Source organism: Solanum tuberosum, unplaced genomic scaffold, assembly GCF_000226075.1.
Source record: "Solanum tuberosum cultivar DM 1-3 516 R44 unplaced genomic scaffold, SolTub_3.0 scf00017, whole genome shotgun sequence".
In the NCBI taxonomy this organism is placed as follows: domain Eukaryota; kingdom Viridiplantae; phylum Streptophyta; class Magnoliopsida; order Solanales; family Solanaceae; genus Solanum; species Solanum tuberosum.
In genome coordinates this window covers 184,512-203,116 of record NW_006238943.1, presented here as the reverse complement: position 1 = coordinate 203,116, position 18,605 = coordinate 184,512, and the positions used below count along the sequence as shown (strand labels likewise).

The following is an 18,605-nucleotide window of genomic DNA, read 5'->3' as shown; positions in this document are numbered from 1 at the left end:
TTGGGGGGGGGGGGATTTGAGTTTAGATATTGTAATATCTGACTAAGCATATTAAACTTGCAATTAATTGGATTGTGGATTTTTTATTTCTTTACTCGTGAATATTCATAAATTTACCATAGTTATATCACTTAATTGATTGAAGGTTTAATGTGTTTAATAAGATATTATATGAACTAAATTAAAATTTATCGATAATTAAGGGATCAAAAATGTTATTATTCTTTTTTTTAATAAAGGTATATGAATGTGTAAAGAATAAGAGATAAATGAGACTACTAAGTTTATGTTACAAAAATACTTCACATTCTCTTTTCTTTTCTTTTCTTTTTTTTCTTAACAATGATTAGATTGACCTAATCATTGTTTTAGCAACATGTTGTACCTAAGTAAACCATATATTAAAAAGTATTTGAAAATTGAAATGTATATAAGAGGGAAAAGGAACACCAAAAAGATAAAAATTGAAATAAAATTAAAGAAAGTACAAGGATAAATGAAGAAAAAGAGAGATAAGTTTCTTTTTCAAAAGGCAAGAATCTTAGCCTACCTATACACCAATTCAAAAAGATGAAATTAAAAGAAATAAAACAAAGGGAATTGAGAATCATAGCCTAATTGTTTTGGTAGAAATTAAAAACAAGTGAAAAATGTAAATGAGTTTATTTAAATTACATATACATCATTAGTGTCATTCAAAATATAATATCTATCAAAAGTTTTTTCAAAATATGAGATTTGTGTATAATCTTGAAAATAAGACAAGTTTTACTATAACAAAATAAAATGACCTAATAATGTAAAAATTACTCACATAAATTTATGAAAAATAATTAAATTCACACGGAAAAATAATAATATTAAAATATAAATAAATATATATTATATTTTTAATAATTTAATTAAATTTTCTAGATGAGATGTTCTGCAGCAGTATATAATCTCGGACCCGATGGATGCCTACAGAAAAATGGGTTTTCCAGCAGTAATGGCAAGAATCCGCGAAATAATGTTCTTTCTCCTTTTTGTGTTCCTGAATGGAGCTACGCTTTTTGATGCTGCGATCACATAAAAACATAAACTTTCATTTATTTGGGCAAGAGGGAGGTTGTGAGTCACCTGGGCTACGGATTTTTCCGTTGGTTGATTCTCGAAATTGAAAAAAAAAAATCGAATTCAGACCCACAAATGAATAGGAAGCGAGGCGAGTTTGCGCGCCTAAAATATCATCATGTTTGTGCATAGAAGCTCTTCTCAAAGGCTGCAAAAAATTCCATAATTATACACTGAGATAGAGCTTTTAATGAAAAATTAAATTGATTTCCATCAATGTCATAATTCAAAAAGAATGGCAAAAGTAATTATTTATGCCTTGTTCACTCCAATTATAGCAACTAGATTTGACTTCAAACTCTCTCGTGATTTGAATTATCAATAAGTAATGTTTGGATATGATTTTAAATCATGATAAAAATTATATTGTTAAAATTCAAATTTTGTTTGGATATGAATTTAATTTTAAAAATTATATTGTTTTTAATAAATATGAAATTTTACAATTTATGAAAATTATCAAAAAAAAATTATAATCATAATATATTTATATCGTAAGGCGACGCATTAACAAATTACATAATATTTTCATGCTTCTTTTATATTTAGATATTTACGATCACATGTTATTACAAACTTTTAAATATATTAAAAAAAATTACAAATATTTCATGGTCCAATAAATAAACAATAGTAGTAATTAATTATTCTCTAATGAATCATTTCATATAGTAAAAACAAGTTCTTCACGTTGAGCAAAAATCTTCTTTTACAAAATTTTAAATAAATATTTCTCCCAAAATTTTAAACTTTAGATGTTTAAGTCACAACGTACATAGTGAGTCTCTAAAGGGGAGTCTTGACGTAACTAGTAAAGTTTCGATCATGTGACTAAGAGATTACACGTTTAAGCTATAAAACAAGTCACTTGCAGAATTACAAAATAAAGTTACGTATAAATTATAATAAATCCTTGTAATTCAACTCTCTCCTAAACCCTATACATAACAAAAGCTTAATACGCCGAATTGTCCTTCTCTAAAGTATCAATATACAAAATAATAAACCTCGTCTTTTATAAAATAAAAAATAAATAGCATAATACATAAACATGCCATTTAACTTAGCATTACTTAGCATCTATTCCCTCACATTCTGAGTGTACACAAGTAAACAGTTAAACCTATATAAACTTCAAATAAATAAACACACGCGTCCAACATAACGTCTCACGCGAATTGCCACATAAAACATGTGTGTCTATTTATTCAAACTTTATACAAAATTAGAAAACATAGATATCAATTAAGTCTAAATTTAAATGACACGTCCAGATATTATGCCAAAAAATATTCTAGCAATTTTATCATTACAAAAAAGGTGAAAAGGATAGTTAAGGGCTTGATGGGCCATGAGGGTAAGTTTGTCTAGCCCAAAATAAAGTAAACATAAACAGTACCTTTGAGCCCACTAAAAGTAAGATACCCTTCCCATGTTTTAAGTTTTAACAGCTTTTTTTTTCTTTTTTTAAATGCTCGTGCACTGCTAAAGTCAGTGTGTTGTCATTTTATGATTCACTCAATGGCACTTTTGTAAATAAGTAAATATCATGAGGTTATTTTCGAAATAATATTTTAGTGAATATTTTCACATAATTTTTTGTTCTACGTGTAAAATAGTGCGTTTAGAGATAAAAGGCGTAATTGAGCTAGTTCGTGCTAATGTGACAATAACAATAACATATGTAATGTAATTTACAAAGTAGGATAGAAATAGTCCAAAGCAACATAAAAAAAACATAAATAAAGACAATCATAACAAAATACTATTAGACACCCTGACAAATCATCATAAACTGTAGCCATAAGTGTCCATAACAAATACAACGATAATCAAAGTATAAAAAAATCACATATAATAATCAAGCTCAAAGGATAAGAAATTACAAGAGTAATACAACTAATAGTCAAGAAGAAGAATTGACACAAAACGCTCAACTAACTATAAATATTCTTCATAATTTTTTTTATCTAAGGTTATGTCCTCAAGAAGTTATGTTATGTTTTGTCTAATCAACTTTCCACGATATTTTTTCGACCTACCTCTGTCTCTCATAAAATTATTCACAGTCAATCTCCACACCTCCACAATTGAAATATTTATGCATCTCCTCTGCACATACCGTCCTAATTCTAATTGTTTAAAAATATTTTTGGACGAAAATCCAAACAAAAGTATTCACACAATTAATAATTTATATAAATCAAACTATATATACTATACAAATACGTATAATATTTGGTAGAGAAGGACCCCCGTGAGTTAAGGGGTAAAAGGTGGGGGTGCAATTTACCGCAGCGCCAAAAGCGCAGGCAATTCTAAAATTTACTCACCTCTCTTTCATGCGCGTGGCAATCACGTTTTCCGAAGATTTTTATCGTGACTTATAATATTTTTATGTAATTTCTAAAAATATATGAATTTTATTATAAATAATAACAACATATCCAGTGAATTTTTATAAAAGTGAAATCTAAAGAAGATAGAGTATACACAATATTGTGAGTTTGACACAGTCAAACAAATCAAAGCAGTAATAAAATGAAAAATAATAATAATAAGGAAAAACATGATAACAAATAAAGAAAATGTTGTGAGTTCATCGTCAAATTAAAATTGGATGGGGAGATAGCAATTTTTTAAAAATTGAATATCAAGAATATTAATTTAAGTTTTACTCCATTTTTTTCAATTTATTTGGTAGTTTTTGTGTTTTAGAGAGTTAATTTAACTCATTTTTTTTATGTTAAATTAAATTAGATTCAACTTAATATTATAAAATTAAAATATTGAAAATTCATATGAAAAATTCTTTGAAGTTGCAATCCTTCTCATGCACGATGAAAAAGATAACATTTAAAAATATTAATCAAAATTTTTACATAATTCAAATCTCAAAAAGCAAAAAGATCCACTTAAATTAAGACAAAAACAATAACTAATAAGGATTTTAACCAAATTGTTTCCAAACTTATTTAGACATATTATAAGTAGTGCTCCTAACAAGGAACTTTTAGGAATCGTTTGATTCATTAACAAAGTTATCGAAGAATTATAATCTTGAAATTAACTTATCCACCTTTTAAGTATCAAATTTGAGATATAAATTTATTTTTAAATTTGATATTAAAATAAAATGAAGGTGTATCCACGCGCTGCCATAGGAGAGTAGACTTATTAGTTGTTGATAGCAACCATATAGCAGCAGACATAGTGATGAGACTTGAGAGTCGTTTAAAGTAACACTTGCCCAATAGAAAGAAACAGTAGAAGAATCTAGGGATTATTATCCGTTAAAGTTACGCAGATATTAGTAAGATAAAAATTAATTATGTAGTATTAATAATAGAAGAATTGATCCTTCGGGAAGACTCAGCTAGTTTGGAGAGTGGTCATCCACATGAATGATCCGGGATCGATCCCCCCTCAATGCTTTCTCAGTCGAGTCTGTCGCATAAGGCTTGCCTAGTGCGGTTTACATCATCTGTGTGTTTAGCAGACTATTACATAGTGAGGGATTTACCCAGTGCGCACAAAGTACTCACCTGAAGGCTGAAGACTGAAGACAGTGACAGAAATTGTAGCGATTGTGAATTATCCTGAGGTTCAAAAACATTAATAGAAGGATTGACTATATGTACATGTATTAGTAATGTAAATGCCAAAGGTTTTTAAACTTTTTATGATTTTACATTTAAACCAATTGAATTATTATCTATATAATGTTATGGATTGTATATGTAGTAAATATTTCCGTATAGTATTTAGTGTTTTGATATTTTTATTTAAATATCAAATATTATTTTTTCTAAAGTACATATGAAATATCAAATATCATATCAAAATATATTAATGTCATAATCGAAGTGTGGAAAACTTCAATATCAATACCATAAAAACAAATATTTATCAAAGTCAAGCGAATCTAACATTTATTTTTTTGTGGATTTTAAATGTCATTGGACTCAATCACTGCTTGAGTAATTATGTTCGAATATATACATAGATCAATCTAAGCCAAAATTACTTTTTAATACGAAACTATATTCACACAATATATAATAAAACACTTTAGATATAGTATCTAGTAATCTTCAACACTATAAAAAATGTTTTTAGATTAAAAATGTATAGAAACGTCACCTTTTTGTTTTTCCAAAAAAGAATTAATAAGAAGAAAGAATGTAAGTTTTTATTATTAAATCTAAGTTAATAAAGTATTTTATACTTGGTAAAAGATCTGCAAGCTTAGGGAATCTTTTAAATTAGTTTGTTGCATTTATTAGTGTATTAAACTCAGAAAGACAAAATACTTTTGAGCACATGAATTATTTTAAAGAGAAAAAGATAGAGAAAAAAAATAGCTCATGAATTTAATGAAGGTATTCCTACTAATAAATACTTTTTCTTTCGTTTCAAATTATCTGTCGTATTTTTTTATACGATTCTTAAAAATATATTAAATAGAAAAGATATTTTGTCATTTGTATTCTATCACGACCTTTATAGTCTTTAGAAGCAATTACTATTAACTATCAAGTATAAAATGGAAAAAATAATTATTTTTTTATAAAAAAAATTAAAATAAATGATTTAAAATAATTATTTTTAAAAATTACGACAAATACTTTGAGATCGAGATGGAGGAACTAGTAATGTACAAATATAGGTAGTTATTTACTCTCTCTGTCCAACAATAGTTGTCCACTGTAATATTTTGGGATGTCCAACAATATTTGTGCACTTTATGAAATCAATGGATAATTTTACACTTTTTCAAGATATTATATTTATTATATTCAAAGGGTGATATAATAAAATTACTCTTTTATTTATAGTTTTTTAAGAAATGTTTAGAGTGCACAAGTATTATTGAACATATCTTTTTATTTTGTTTAGAAAATAATAGTAATAATTATTGGGGTATCTTTATAAATTCCACCCACCAAGAAAAGATTGGTAAGGCAAGAAGCATAATTAAATTCAGTGACCAAAAAGGAGTAGTGCTACTTGCTAATGGAACACCCTATAAATGTTTTTTTTTTTTTCATTTTACTTTTTTGGAAGTTAAAAAGCTGCATTTGTTTGCATTCAATGAGAAACTCCCCTTTTGTCTTGGTGGGATGGGTATTTGGGCCCTAACCTTATACTGAGTCATATACTTTTCTATTCAATAATATTTGTTCATTATTAATTTTGTACGCTTTTTGAGAAATAATAAATAGAAAGATAATTTTACTATATTATCTTTTGAATATAATAAATATAATATCTTAAAAAAAGTAATAAGAAAATGACTATAATTAATGATAAGGGTAAAGTAAGAACTAAGTGTAAAATTATTCATTAATTTCATAAAGTGGACAAGTATTGTTAGATATCCCAAAATAATATTGTGGACAACTATTGTTGGACGAAGGAAGTATCATTTTTCTAAGGAAAATGATATGATATACACTCGATCTTATCATTTAGAATTGATTTATCCTCGTTATAAAAGTAGTTTATATATATACTTATTGTTGTATAAATGATTTACATATACTTCTATCGTTACAAAAGGAGCTTTATCTGACAGAAATAAAAAATTAGTTTTGAATTTATTTATTTGTCTTTTAATTTAAAAAAAAATTCATGAAGGGTATATATGATCCTTCTAGCAAAGTTTAAGGTATATGTAAGAACTAAGTGTAAAATTATTCATTAATTTCATAAAGTGGACAAGTATTGTTAGATATCCCAAAATAATATTGTGGACAACTATTGTTGGACGAAGGAAGTATCATTTTTCTAAGGAAAAATGATATGATATACACTCGATCTTATCATTTAGAATTTGATTTATCCTCGTTATAAAAGTAGTTTATATATATACTTATTGTTGTATAAATGATTTACATATACTTCTATCGTTACAAAAGGAGCTTTTATCTGACAGAAATAAAAAATTAGTTTTTGAATTTATTTATTTGTCTTTTAAATTTAAAAAAAAATTCATGAAGGGTATATATGATCCTTCTAGCAAAGTTTAAGGTATATTTTAATCTTTTTCATACGTAATTTTTTGTTTGACTTCTTTGATTATCATTATTTGAGTTTCTTATTTTTTTTTCATTAAAACTATTTTTTTGCGGCAATATTGTAATTTAGTTTTTGTATTTGTAAACAAAAAATTTGACATATATAATAAATTTTACAAGAAAATTAGTGAAACATAAATAAATTTGACCATCAAAATATTAAATTTAAATTAGTTGTTGAAACAAAAAAGTTAAAAAAAATAAAATTATGTGAGGAGGATCAAATATACCCCCCACCATATGGATTATACATTTTTTTAATAATTTTTAAAAAAATTCACTTTCATTTGAAGAAAAAGGTATATGTGCGTCATTTGTATACAAGTAGGCATATATATGAATCACTTTCATAACGAGGGGCATATCAACTCTAAATAGCAAAATTGAGGGGTATATCAAACCCTTTCCCCTTTTTCCAAATTTAATAATTAAAGATAGATTGTTGCACTAAACTTTCTCTATATCTGAATTCGAAAAATAATCATAATTTCAAGGCTTAAACCTCTAACTTTCTAGTCATACAACGACAATTTTTACCGCTGTGCTAAACTTTCCTTCGAATTTAACAACTACATTTTACTATAACCAAAGTATTAGTATTGAGTTCATCTGAATTTAATATTTTTGATGTGTAACATAAATTTATGCCTAAATTTTTTAAAATCATTGTAACAAATAGTAGCTATGAATTCATAACTATAAAACTGTAATGTGTTCAGTGCTAAAATCTTAAAAGTTGAATCCATGAAGCTTAAATTTTATATCCACTTCTAATAGTTATGCCTCAATTTCATAACTTCGCATGAGTGTAGTGACAAAGTCAAGACTTTTACAAAAGGAATTGAATATATATATATTATATATAAATACAAAGAAGCTAAAGTGATATATACATTAAAAAAAAGCTTTGTATATACATTATAATATTTCGACCAAGAAGAATTGAATGAACTTATTGCGATAATTTAGCTCTATCCATATCTGTGTGAAGCTACTCACGTTGATGATTCCAAACCTGAATAGAAAAGAAGGACGCAAAAGGTTTTGATGAATCTCTAATACCCTAGCTTCACTCGTATCGTTATGAGCATGCTCACATTGACGATCTCAAATTTGAATAAAGAAGGAGGATTGTTGTGAACTGACGCACAATATAAAACATCATATTGACAACCATAAATCCTACTAAAGAAGAAGTATTGCGACACCAACTTATCATGACCCAATACCTCGAGTCATGGTGACACCTACCATAAGCCACAAGTAGGTAAGCTGGCCCATAACCTGAAACGACGAGTACTAGGCATACTGAGTAGAACAACAAACCACAAGCGAGAAATGACATAATTTGAAGAACACGGGGGAAGATAAAAACAGAAACAAATATATATAATAAAAAAAACGAGATCCGATCGCAAAACCTGATAGACATATATCGATAGCTGCTAAATGAGTACAAGTCCCAAAAGTGGACCAAAATATACAGATTTATCTCAAAAGTAAAAGACTAGTCAAAGCTAAACAAAAGGAGAAAGATTGATCCAGGATGTTATAAGCTCACCCTCGCCTCTGAGTATCCCCACAACAATCTCAATATCAACGTTGATGACTGGTGTTCGGACGCCCAACATGAAACTTACTCATTCATAATCAATCCAAACTTAAACAACAGCAAAAAAAAAAATAAGTAGAAAGGAAAAAAAAAAAGAAAAAAAAAAAGGAGAAGAGGAGAATCAATACTATGATTATGCTCCACATATATTTTAAAAAGGAAAAAAACAAAGAGAAAAAGGCAATACAAAGCAAAGCAAAAAAAAAGAAAAAAGAAAGAGAGATGGTTGATGAAGATGTGTGGGTTCTGTACTGTCTTTAACCTGTCCCCTCCACTCAACACAGTGTTGGGTCTATCTTTCAAAACAAATTAAAAAAAAAAAACAGTTTTTGAGTCCAAAAGGGCACTAACCACATTGGCCTTTTCCCACTTTTGCTTCTGTGCTACCTTAGCAATTGTCTATGTCTTCTGCTTCTTCTGCTCCCTCTTCTTTCAACTCCAAAATGGGAGTGGAAATGGAATCATACTTTGAATTTCTTGTTATTATTTGATACCCCCCCTTACCCCCCCCCTTCACCCCTTTTCTTTCTTTTATCCTCTTTCCTTCCAAAAACATGACTTTCTTGTTCTTTTCTGTTGAGTTTCTTTTCCTGTTCTTGCTTTAAAGACAACCCCTTTTTCAAAATATTAGCATTTCTTGAGTATGATTTGACTTCATTTCCTAATTTTCTATTCAGCTTTGTGGCAAACACTTGATTGCCTTCTTACTCAACTTTCTTGAATTTGCCTTTTTTCTTGTTTTTGTGTCCTGTTGTTGTGGTTTGTGGGTTGTGGGTTGTGTAATGCTTAACTGAGAAAACAAGAAAAACCCAAAACAAAAAAAACAAAAAAGAACCAATTTTTTTGTTTGGGGGTGTTTTGTTTTTTCATATGGAATTTGATCTGAATCATGCATTAGTGAGTGAAGTGGAGAAGAATGTATGTTGTAATGAAGAATGTGATAAAGGGGGTGGTGGGGGTTGTGTTAATTGCTCTTTGTACACTTCCACTACTTCTTCTTGTTCTTCAAATGTATCTTCATCTTCTTCACTTGCTCTTACCTCAATTTACAAGGAGCTTTGGCATGCTTGTGCTGGACCTCTTACTAGTTTACCCAAGAAAGGAAATGTAGTGGTTTATTTCCCTCAAGGTCATATGGAGGAAGCTGTTTCTGCTTTTCCATTTTCACCTATCAAGATTGATTTCCCAACTTTTGGTCTTCAGCCTCAGATCTTCTGTAGAGTGGAAGATGTCCAGTTGCTTGTAAGGAACTTATTTTTTTTTTCCCCCTTTTAGATTAAAGGTTTTAGCTTTGCTTGTCTTTTTTGTAATATTTTTTATAATCTTGTGAAATAACAGGCAAATAAGGAAAATGATGAGGTGTATACACAGCTCACTCTTCTACCTCTTCCAGAGGTAAGACCAGTAATTGCTTACATGTTCAATCTTTATTTTTTAAATTTCTTTTGATAACCGTGGTGTCTGGGCTAGCTTTCGCGACACTTGACTAATTTCATGCATAACTGTCACCTCCCACAACAGCAACATGTACCCTGTAACTCTATCCACCAAGTCTTGGTCAAAATGGAAAAAATCACCTAGTGTTTTTGTCTCTGCTATGTCATGTTCAATCTTGATCTTTTGATGTTTTATGTTCAAATTTTGAGTAAAGGTGCTAACTTTAATGTGTTAAGCTGCTGTTTATGTTCATTTATTAACATGGTTCAACTGTAAAGGGATCTTTTCAGTTTTTTCTACTTGAATTGGTCTTTTGTTTTTTAGTGTAATATCTTACATTGAGCTTAGACTGAGTTTACCCCATGGTGTTTTCCAGTCAATGGCTATAAGCTTAGAGGGGAAAGAACATGAAGATTCGGGGACGGATGAGGAAGGGAATGGAGTTAATCCAGGGAAATCAGCTTCTCATATGTTCTGTAAAACGCTGACTGCTTCGGATACCAGCACCCATGGTGGCTTTTCGGTTCCCCGTCGGGCAGCTGAAGACTGTTTCCCCCCTCTGGTGCGACTCCATTGCAGGCTTTTGCTTAAAGAGATTGTTAATTGATTTCTTGTAATTGTCTGGTTAATTTACTTCTATGTTGGTGCTACATTATAAAATGTAGGATTACAAAGAGCAAAGACCCTCTCAGGAGCTGATTGCTAAGGATCTGCACGGAGTAGAGTGGAAATTTCGTCACATTTATAGAGGTATTGAGTTAAATAGTTAGATACTTGCTTGGTTCGAAATATTTATGTTTGATGCTTTTCTTTCAGGCCAGCCAAGGCGACATTTGCTCACTACTGGATGGAGTATTTTTGTCAGCCAAAAGAATCTTGTCTCAGGAGATGCAGTTCTCTTCTTGAGGTATACATACCTGTTATCCTTGCTGTATTTGGAAATAAAACTTTGTAAAACTTTAAATAAAGTAGAACCATAAATGAAGATGAAACAAAATTATATTCGAGTCCGCTGAATCCACAATGTGTGTTTAAGAAACTTAATTCCCTTCTAGTACCTGAGGTATAAGATGATTTTCTCCCATGATAAAATGGATAAACCACACTGGTGTAGTGGTACTTCAAACTCTAGTGTATAATGAACACAAAGAGTAGCCAAATCACACTTACAACTTACTTTGCAAGTGCATGAAATATTGCAGAAAGAAGTAGAGTAATTCATATTTTTGGTAAGTAAAAATCTGAGGAAGCGGAAATGAATTTATAGCCAACAAAGGGTAGTTTGAACAAGTGTTATTGTGCCGTGCGGAAAAGTTACAGCCTATCCAATGTAAAGGTTCTATTCAAATTGCATCATTTCCCCTGGTGTCTTTTTTTGGGAAAACACCTATTCATTTCTCATTCACACCTCTTAACAAACCCAACAATATCTTGGCTCAATGGTATACTCCGAATGGTTAACTTTTTAGGTACTAAAGCATCTTTGCCGGTGTGCTTGGAAAGGGAATGAGGGTGGAAAGTGACCAATATGAAAATATCAAGTCATTGTATTTGGAAGTTGGAAAATCATTAGGTCCAATTCCTAGGTTTTCAATATGTCATGATGACTCGTTAGGACGCCAATGCCAAGATCTTAATGATCCGCTATTCAACTTTTGAAGCTTGTTTAGTCACAATAGGTATTTAAATTTTATTCAAGCAGTCAGATGAACCTTGCAGGGGAGAAGGTGGAGATCTCAGACTGGGAATAAGAAGAGCTGCAAGACCTAGAAATGGGCTTCCTGAATCGATAATCAAAAGTCAATACTCTGGACCGGATGTTCTTTCATCAGTTGCTTCCGCCCTATCCGCAAAGAGCACTTTCCATGTTTTCTATAGCCCAAGGTATTTCACTATATCTCTGTGTATAGTTTTCTATTTAGTTGTTGGCCTATTTACATGGTAAAATCTGTGGCAATATCCCTTATCCATACATCTTTCACTATTTTAGGCTGTGCGACATTAATGAGATTTGATATTCGCATGCCTTAGATTTTGATTGCATTTAAGTTATGAAGGCATAACAACCAAATACATATAAACAAAGATTGCTTATTTCCATCCAACCAGTTATTTGCGGAGATTGAAATGAATTGTCTATGTTTTGGGTACCACCATTTTATGTGTCCAATTAATCTTAACAAATAGAAATGGTGTAGGCGTGTAGGCCTTCTTCGTGCAGATCAGGTGTATTAGAAGATTTGCTTAACTTTAAGGAAACAGTTCTGGAGGAGTAAAGTCATACTGTTTACTGTCAAACTTGGGAACTAAGCTAGTGTTGATGGTGTGAAGTTTGATATCCAGGGATAAAATTATACTCATTCATTTGACATAAATATGCTTTTGAAAAATCCAAACTAAGTTGATCATGGGTGGTACTACTTGTAATCATGTTGCAGTTTAAATGTTTGTAATTACTTGAAAAGGTCATAAGATAGAACGATGTATGTATTGGTTTAGTGATATAACACTGAAACATCAGTGATTGTCGTCATTGCTAAAAAATACTGTGTTGTTATAGTAATGATGCTCTGAAGTATGAAGCTGATTTGGAATATTATTATTGGGGAGCTCCAAAATGAACTGATATGGTTTCATAGCAGTGTGGCAATATATTTGGCTTTATTGTGATCCATCTTTATTATATTTGTTAGTTTGTTCCTAGATTGAGGCACAACTAGTGGCTTTCCGTTTATTCATGTGGCATCAGCTGCAGAACAAAACGTAATTGAGGGTAGTAACTCGTTGAGTTCCCCACATCGGTCATTTAGGGATGAGAAGATCTGTTCATATTGTCTTGGACAATCCTCACCTCATGATCTAGCTTTTGGAGTTGAGTTAGACCCAATATCCATTTTTTTGGCGTGCCGGGGGTGTTGACTGTTGAGTTCCCACATCAGTCATTTAGGGATGAAAAAACCTCTTTTTCTTTTTTATAAGAGGTATGAAGTCTCTTAATATGGTCTTGGACAATTCTCACCTTATGAGCTAGTTTTTGGGGTTGAATTAGGCCTAAGGTCTATTTTTATATCATAACTTTATACTAGTACCCAGGTATTTGATCCATTTTATAGGCAGTGATCTTTCTGTTTGCTAAACCATCAATCATCTTCCAACTAATAGTCTTCCGATTCTGAACTTCAGGTATCTGATGAATTTTTTTTGGTGAGAGACAAGTTAGACTCATTAGTTTAGACTGAGTGATTCAGATGCATGTGTCTTTCTATGCAAATGTAGTGCAATGCATGCTCTAGTGTCTCATATCAAGTATATTTCCTAGTAGGTCAATGCTAGGAAAGCAACTTGTCTACTGGTAGTCTCTACTTCGACTAGTTCATTTTTCATTGTCAGCATCTAAAGCATCCAAAGGATGATCTTGAGGTTGACCCAAATCTTGCACTGTGCTATCATATATATAACTGCACTTACCTGGCAAAGGGAAGTACTTTGCCTATTCATATTTATGAAATGAAGCAGCTGTTTCTTTTAAGTGATGTTCATATTCGATGCAATGTTGGTCATTCAGATTTTCTTCAAGTTTGAGTTGAATAAGAGAATGTTACAGTTAAATATATCATCGAAGTGAATTATTTCAATGTTATGAAACCAGTTTTACATTCCAGAAGCAAAATTTCTTAAAGAAGAACCCATGGTGTATAAAGTTCGTGAGGAAGTGCATCTCTGATAGATATGTAAGAAATTTGATTCAGTGGTATAAAGATAGCTCTTTGAGGGTCTTCCGGAAACAGCCTCTCTACCTCCACGAGGTAGTGGTAAGGTCTGCGTACACTTTACCCTCCCCAGACCTCACCTAGTGGGATTTCACTGGGTATGTTGTTGTTGTTGTTGGTATAAAGATAGCTCTTGGAAGTTAAATCGTCTACTTTTCTGTCTTTATTTCAACGTGTGAAAATTCAGACTTGAAAAATATTACCTATTGGTAAAACCATTGTCAATATGGAAGGGTTGATTCAGTTAAGAAGATGAGAAAAGGCATGATTTCTGCTGCTTCTTTCAATTCATGTGTTTCAAACAGCGACTTGTCCTGATTATGAAACCGTTTATTTCCCAAGGAATAAGGTATAACAAAGAACTATGATTTTCAGAAAATAATCTGATGGACAAAAAAGTCTCATATTATGTGCACTCCTGTAAACTGTAGTCAAGTTCCTTCATCTTAAAACATGTGAAGTTTATTCTTGCAGCTTTCAGAAGTTCGTGTCGCGAATTTTCAAGATATTATTGTTCTTTTATTGCTATGTAGATCATTTTGAGTTAAAAGTTTTTTCTTATAATGTAGGGCAAGTCATGCTGATTTCGTTGTACCTTACCAAAAGTACGTGAAAGCCATCAACACTCGGATTCCTGTTGGGACAAGATTTAAAATGAAATTTGATTTGGATGATTCACCTGAAAGAAGGTAATTGTATCCTTACTAAATCCCATCATATGCTTTTCTTCCTTTCATTAGGTTTCTGTTGTAATAAAAACATTCTATCACTGCATGCAGGTACAGCGGTGTAGTGACTGGGATAAGCGATATGGATCCCTTTAGATGGCCCAACTCTAAATGGAGATGCTTGATGGTATGCCTGGCATATAGTTATCATTCTGTTGTTTTTTAAGTACTCCCTCCGTTTCAATTTGATTGTCTGGTTTTGACTTGGTACGGAGTTTAAAAAAATACAGTAGACTTTTGAATTTTGAGGTCTTAAACTAAAGATATGTAGAATGTACCAAAATGCCCTTTAATCTTGTGGTCATAAACACGCCATGTGGAGAGCTGTAACTAAAGAGTTGCCATCAAAGGGTGATTTTGGTCCACCTAACACTTCATGTTTTTGAATAATTTGGAAGTTCTTCTATTTATCTAAAGGGTGATTTTCTTGCTTCCTTGTTATTTGCAGAAGCATATTTGTTCTTGAATTTTCTGCTGGTGTTACCTTGTGACTTAGAGCAGCTCTACTTAGAAGTCTTGTAACACGTAAATCTGCTGGTTGAATACCTCTAGGAACACTGAAAGGACCATATATTCTTTGGTTTGACTAATCAAGGTCATAAAAATTGGCCATGCCATGAATTATCAAACTATTCTCACTTCGATGGTAAATATAATGAGAAATTGTTAACTCAGGTGTTGTAAGATGATTGATTTATTTTTTTCGTGGCAAGACTGATAAAGTTTGCTGTCGTCAAGACAGTCAAATACATTCATGTATTGCATATTTGTGTTATCTTCCCAAACAGAACTGTTACAATAAGTATAATGCCTATTAAGCAACTTGTAAACTTTTTGATACAAGTGTCTATGCCATCAACTTTAATAGGTCAGATGGGATGAAGATATAATGAGTAATCATCAGGAACGGGTTTCTCCTTGGGAAATTGATTCTTCAGTTTCCTTACCACCACTGAGCATTCAGTCCTCACCAAGACTGAAGAAACTGCGGACTAGTCAGCAGGCACCATCAGTACTGGACGGCCATTTTGCTGGTACTGATCTAACTTTTCTAAATCCTTTCGTATTATGTTGTCATTATGTCGTATCGGTACTGCATTGGACTGTTTTTATCCTTGAGCTGACAGTCTGTTCCCAGATTCCACTGTGTAGGATTACACTATTACACCGAGTATATAGTTGTTGTCATTATGTTGTGATTACACTGAAGTTCGTTTTTTTTTTTTCCTGATTCTGTTATTTTATCAGGAGGGAGTGCTCTTTTAGACTTTGAGGAGTCAATAAGATCCTCCAAGGTCTTGCAAGGTCAAGAAAATTTAGGTCTGATATCACCTCCCTATGGTTGTGATAAACCAGTCCGCCCACTGGATTTCGAGCTGCAAAGAGTAGCTCGTCATAATCTCATGCCAAATGGTGTAGAGAACATAATTGTTGGTGACTTTGTGAAAACTCAGCCTCCAACTACCTACACAGGCTTTCTGGAATCCAATAGGTTTCCAAAGGTCTTGCAAGGTCAAGAAATTTGCTCGTTAAGATCCCTTACTGGAAAAGGTGATGTTAATTTTGGTGCTTGGGGAAAACCTGAATTTGGTTGCAATGTTTTCGGCACATATCAGAGGCCGAGAGCCAATTTCTATCCTCTCGCTTCTGAAGGGGCGAGGAATGTGTTTTTACCTTACAATGCGATGTATAGAGCTGGACAAGATCCCGTGGTTCCCTCCTACATAACTACTTTCCAAAGAGAAAATCCTACCTTGAACCAGAATTCAATCCAAAATGTGGTTAGGAGGGAAGAAGTTGGAATGCCGAAGTTTGTAAATGAGCAGAGGCCACCGGAGATGTCTAAAGTATCCATTCCAGAGAATCATTTCAAGAATGAAAATGACGGCTCCTTCAATGCACAGGCTTCATGTAAACTGTTTGGCTTTTCCTTGACGAAAGAACCATCTACTCCTAGCTCGCAGAGTTCTGGTAAGAGGAGCTGTACAAAGGTAAGTTTCCATAAGTTGCACGTAGCGAATTGGAACTGTTTTTTCTTCAGACTCTATTGCTAATATTTGATAAATGGCGTGAAGGTTCACAAACAAGGCAGCTTGGTTGGACGAGCCATTGATCTCTCGAGATTGAATGGCTATGACGACTTGCTGGTTGAGTTGGAGAGGCTTTTCAACATGGAAGACCTCCTAAGAGATCCCAACAAGGGGTGGCGAATCTTGTACACTGACAGTGAGAATGACATGATGGTTGTCGGAGATGATCCATGGCAGTAAGTCTCTTTCTCATGCATTCCAGTTTCTCATCGCTGTCTCAATTGTTTGATACTACATTCAAAAAATATTACTCCTTGATTTATTAATGCATATGAATTACGAGAATTTACTTTTCTTCTCCCATGTTAACACAATTTTTTTTCCCTTGAGCTGAGGGTTTATCGGAAACAGCCTCTCTACCTCCTCCAAGGTAGGGTAAGGTCCGCGTACACTTTACCCTCCAAGGTGTGTTTAGTATGGAGGAAAATGCTTCTGAGAAAATGTTCTCCAATTTTTCCGTCTTTGATTGGTCAAAAATTTTGGAAAACATTTCTCCCAAGTAAATAAGTTCTTTAAAAATGAGGAAACTGACTTTCCTAGTCGAAGTAGGGAAAACAAGTTCCTAAAATAGCATACCATACTGATTTTCTCCTTTCCACCCTCCAACACACCCACACCACCCTCCCACCCCCCATTCTCGCCACTCCCACCCCACATAGTGTTTCCCTAGATTTTATACACAAGCTTTTGGAATAAGCTTACTTATCGAACACAAGAAAATAAATAAGAACTTATTTTCCAAGAAAGCATTTTCCGGAAAAACATTTCCCTTCATACCACACACACCCCTTAAATTAGAACTTGTTATTTTGCAACTTCTGCCGAGCAGCAAAATCTTGGCACTTCTATCGTCAGGGAAAAAGTAAGGTCTATGTAAACACTATCCTCCCCACCTCACTTGTGGGATTACACTGGTTGGATATGTTGTTGGAAAAAGTATAATTTTCCTTGATAGGTTGATTTGCTTAACAGTAACTTGTGTACCTTCTAAATGACTTTTTGCAGTGAGTTCTGCGAGGTAGTATCGAAGATCCATATATACACTCAAGAAGAAGTGGAGAAAATGACTATTGAGGGGATCAGTGATGACACTCAAAGTTGTTTGGAGGAGGCACCAGCAATCATGGATGTCTCAAAGTCTTCTTCAGTTGGCCAGCCTGATTCTTCTCCAACTGTAATCAGGATTTGAATAAAGTTGAATGGAGTACCTATGAATGTTCATGCTTTTTTATGTTATGTTATGTTATGTTAAGTGATATATGTGATGATAATACTACTCTACCTACTACATGTTCTTGTTATGTTAAATAAATTATTATCACTTAACATGTTATGTTAAATGTTGGAAGTCTGTTTTCAACTACAATGGGAGCTTGTATGATGAAAAACTATGTGGTGACTCATATGTCATTATAACTCTGAATTATAGTTATGTTTCACTATGTATAATATTGAACATTGTATGAACACCCCTTTATTTCTAACCCCCACCCCCAAAGTGGTATGCGGTTGCTTGAACCTAGCGTGCATGAGGTGGTGCTTGACCAAAAGGTTGAGGGTAAGAATACTTGGTGAACATAGTTCAAGATCAATGTAATATTGAGGCAACTAAGTAGAGGATAGAAAGATGTGAACCCCCTCCTAAAAGAGGTATGTAGTTGTCTGAACCAAGCTTTCGAGAGGTTGAGCTCGACCTAAAGGGTAAGTCCAAGAATACTCGGGTGGAGGATCGATGTAATTAAGACAACTAAGTAGAGGCTGTGAAGATATGACCA

The 18,605-nt window shown here is 32.4% G+C and overlaps 1 protein-coding gene across 1 annotated transcript; it reads left to right on the top strand.

Moving 5' to 3' along the window:
- The first annotated feature begins 9,088 nt into the window (after positions 1 to 9,088).
- On the top strand, positions 9,089 to 18,272 carry LOC102602099 (auxin response factor 4). The gene is made up of 12 exons (XM_006340083.2): positions 9,089 to 10,047; positions 10,144 to 10,200; positions 10,619 to 10,804; positions 10,908 to 10,992; positions 11,059 to 11,149; positions 11,962 to 12,126; positions 14,582 to 14,701; positions 14,792 to 14,867; positions 15,609 to 15,774; positions 15,989 to 16,731; positions 16,816 to 17,006; positions 17,836 to 18,272. The coding sequence occupies exons 1-12, from the start codon at positions 9,676 to 9,678 to the stop codon at positions 18,017 to 18,019; spliced, it is 2,436 nt and encodes an 811-aa protein (XP_006340145.1). The 5' UTR covers positions 9,089 to 9,675; the 3' UTR covers positions 18,020 to 18,272.
- Positions 18,273 to 18,605: the final 333 nt, after the last annotated feature.

What these genes read in the sequence shown, in the direction of transcription:
- LOC102602099 (XM_006340083.2), top strand. Translation starts at nt 9,676, where the DNA reads ATGGAATTTGATCTGAATCATGCATTAGTGAGTGAAGTGGAGAAGAAT. An exon ending in GATGCAGTTCTCTTCTTGAG is followed by an intron (nt 11,150 to 11,961) that starts GTATACATACCT and finishes TGAACCTTGCAG; the next exon opens with GGGAGAAGGTGGAGATCTCA. An exon ending in ACTGGACGGCCATTTTGCTG is followed by an intron (nt 15,775 to 15,988) that starts GTACTGATCTAA and finishes TTATTTTATCAG; the next exon opens with GAGGGAGTGCTCTTTTAGAC.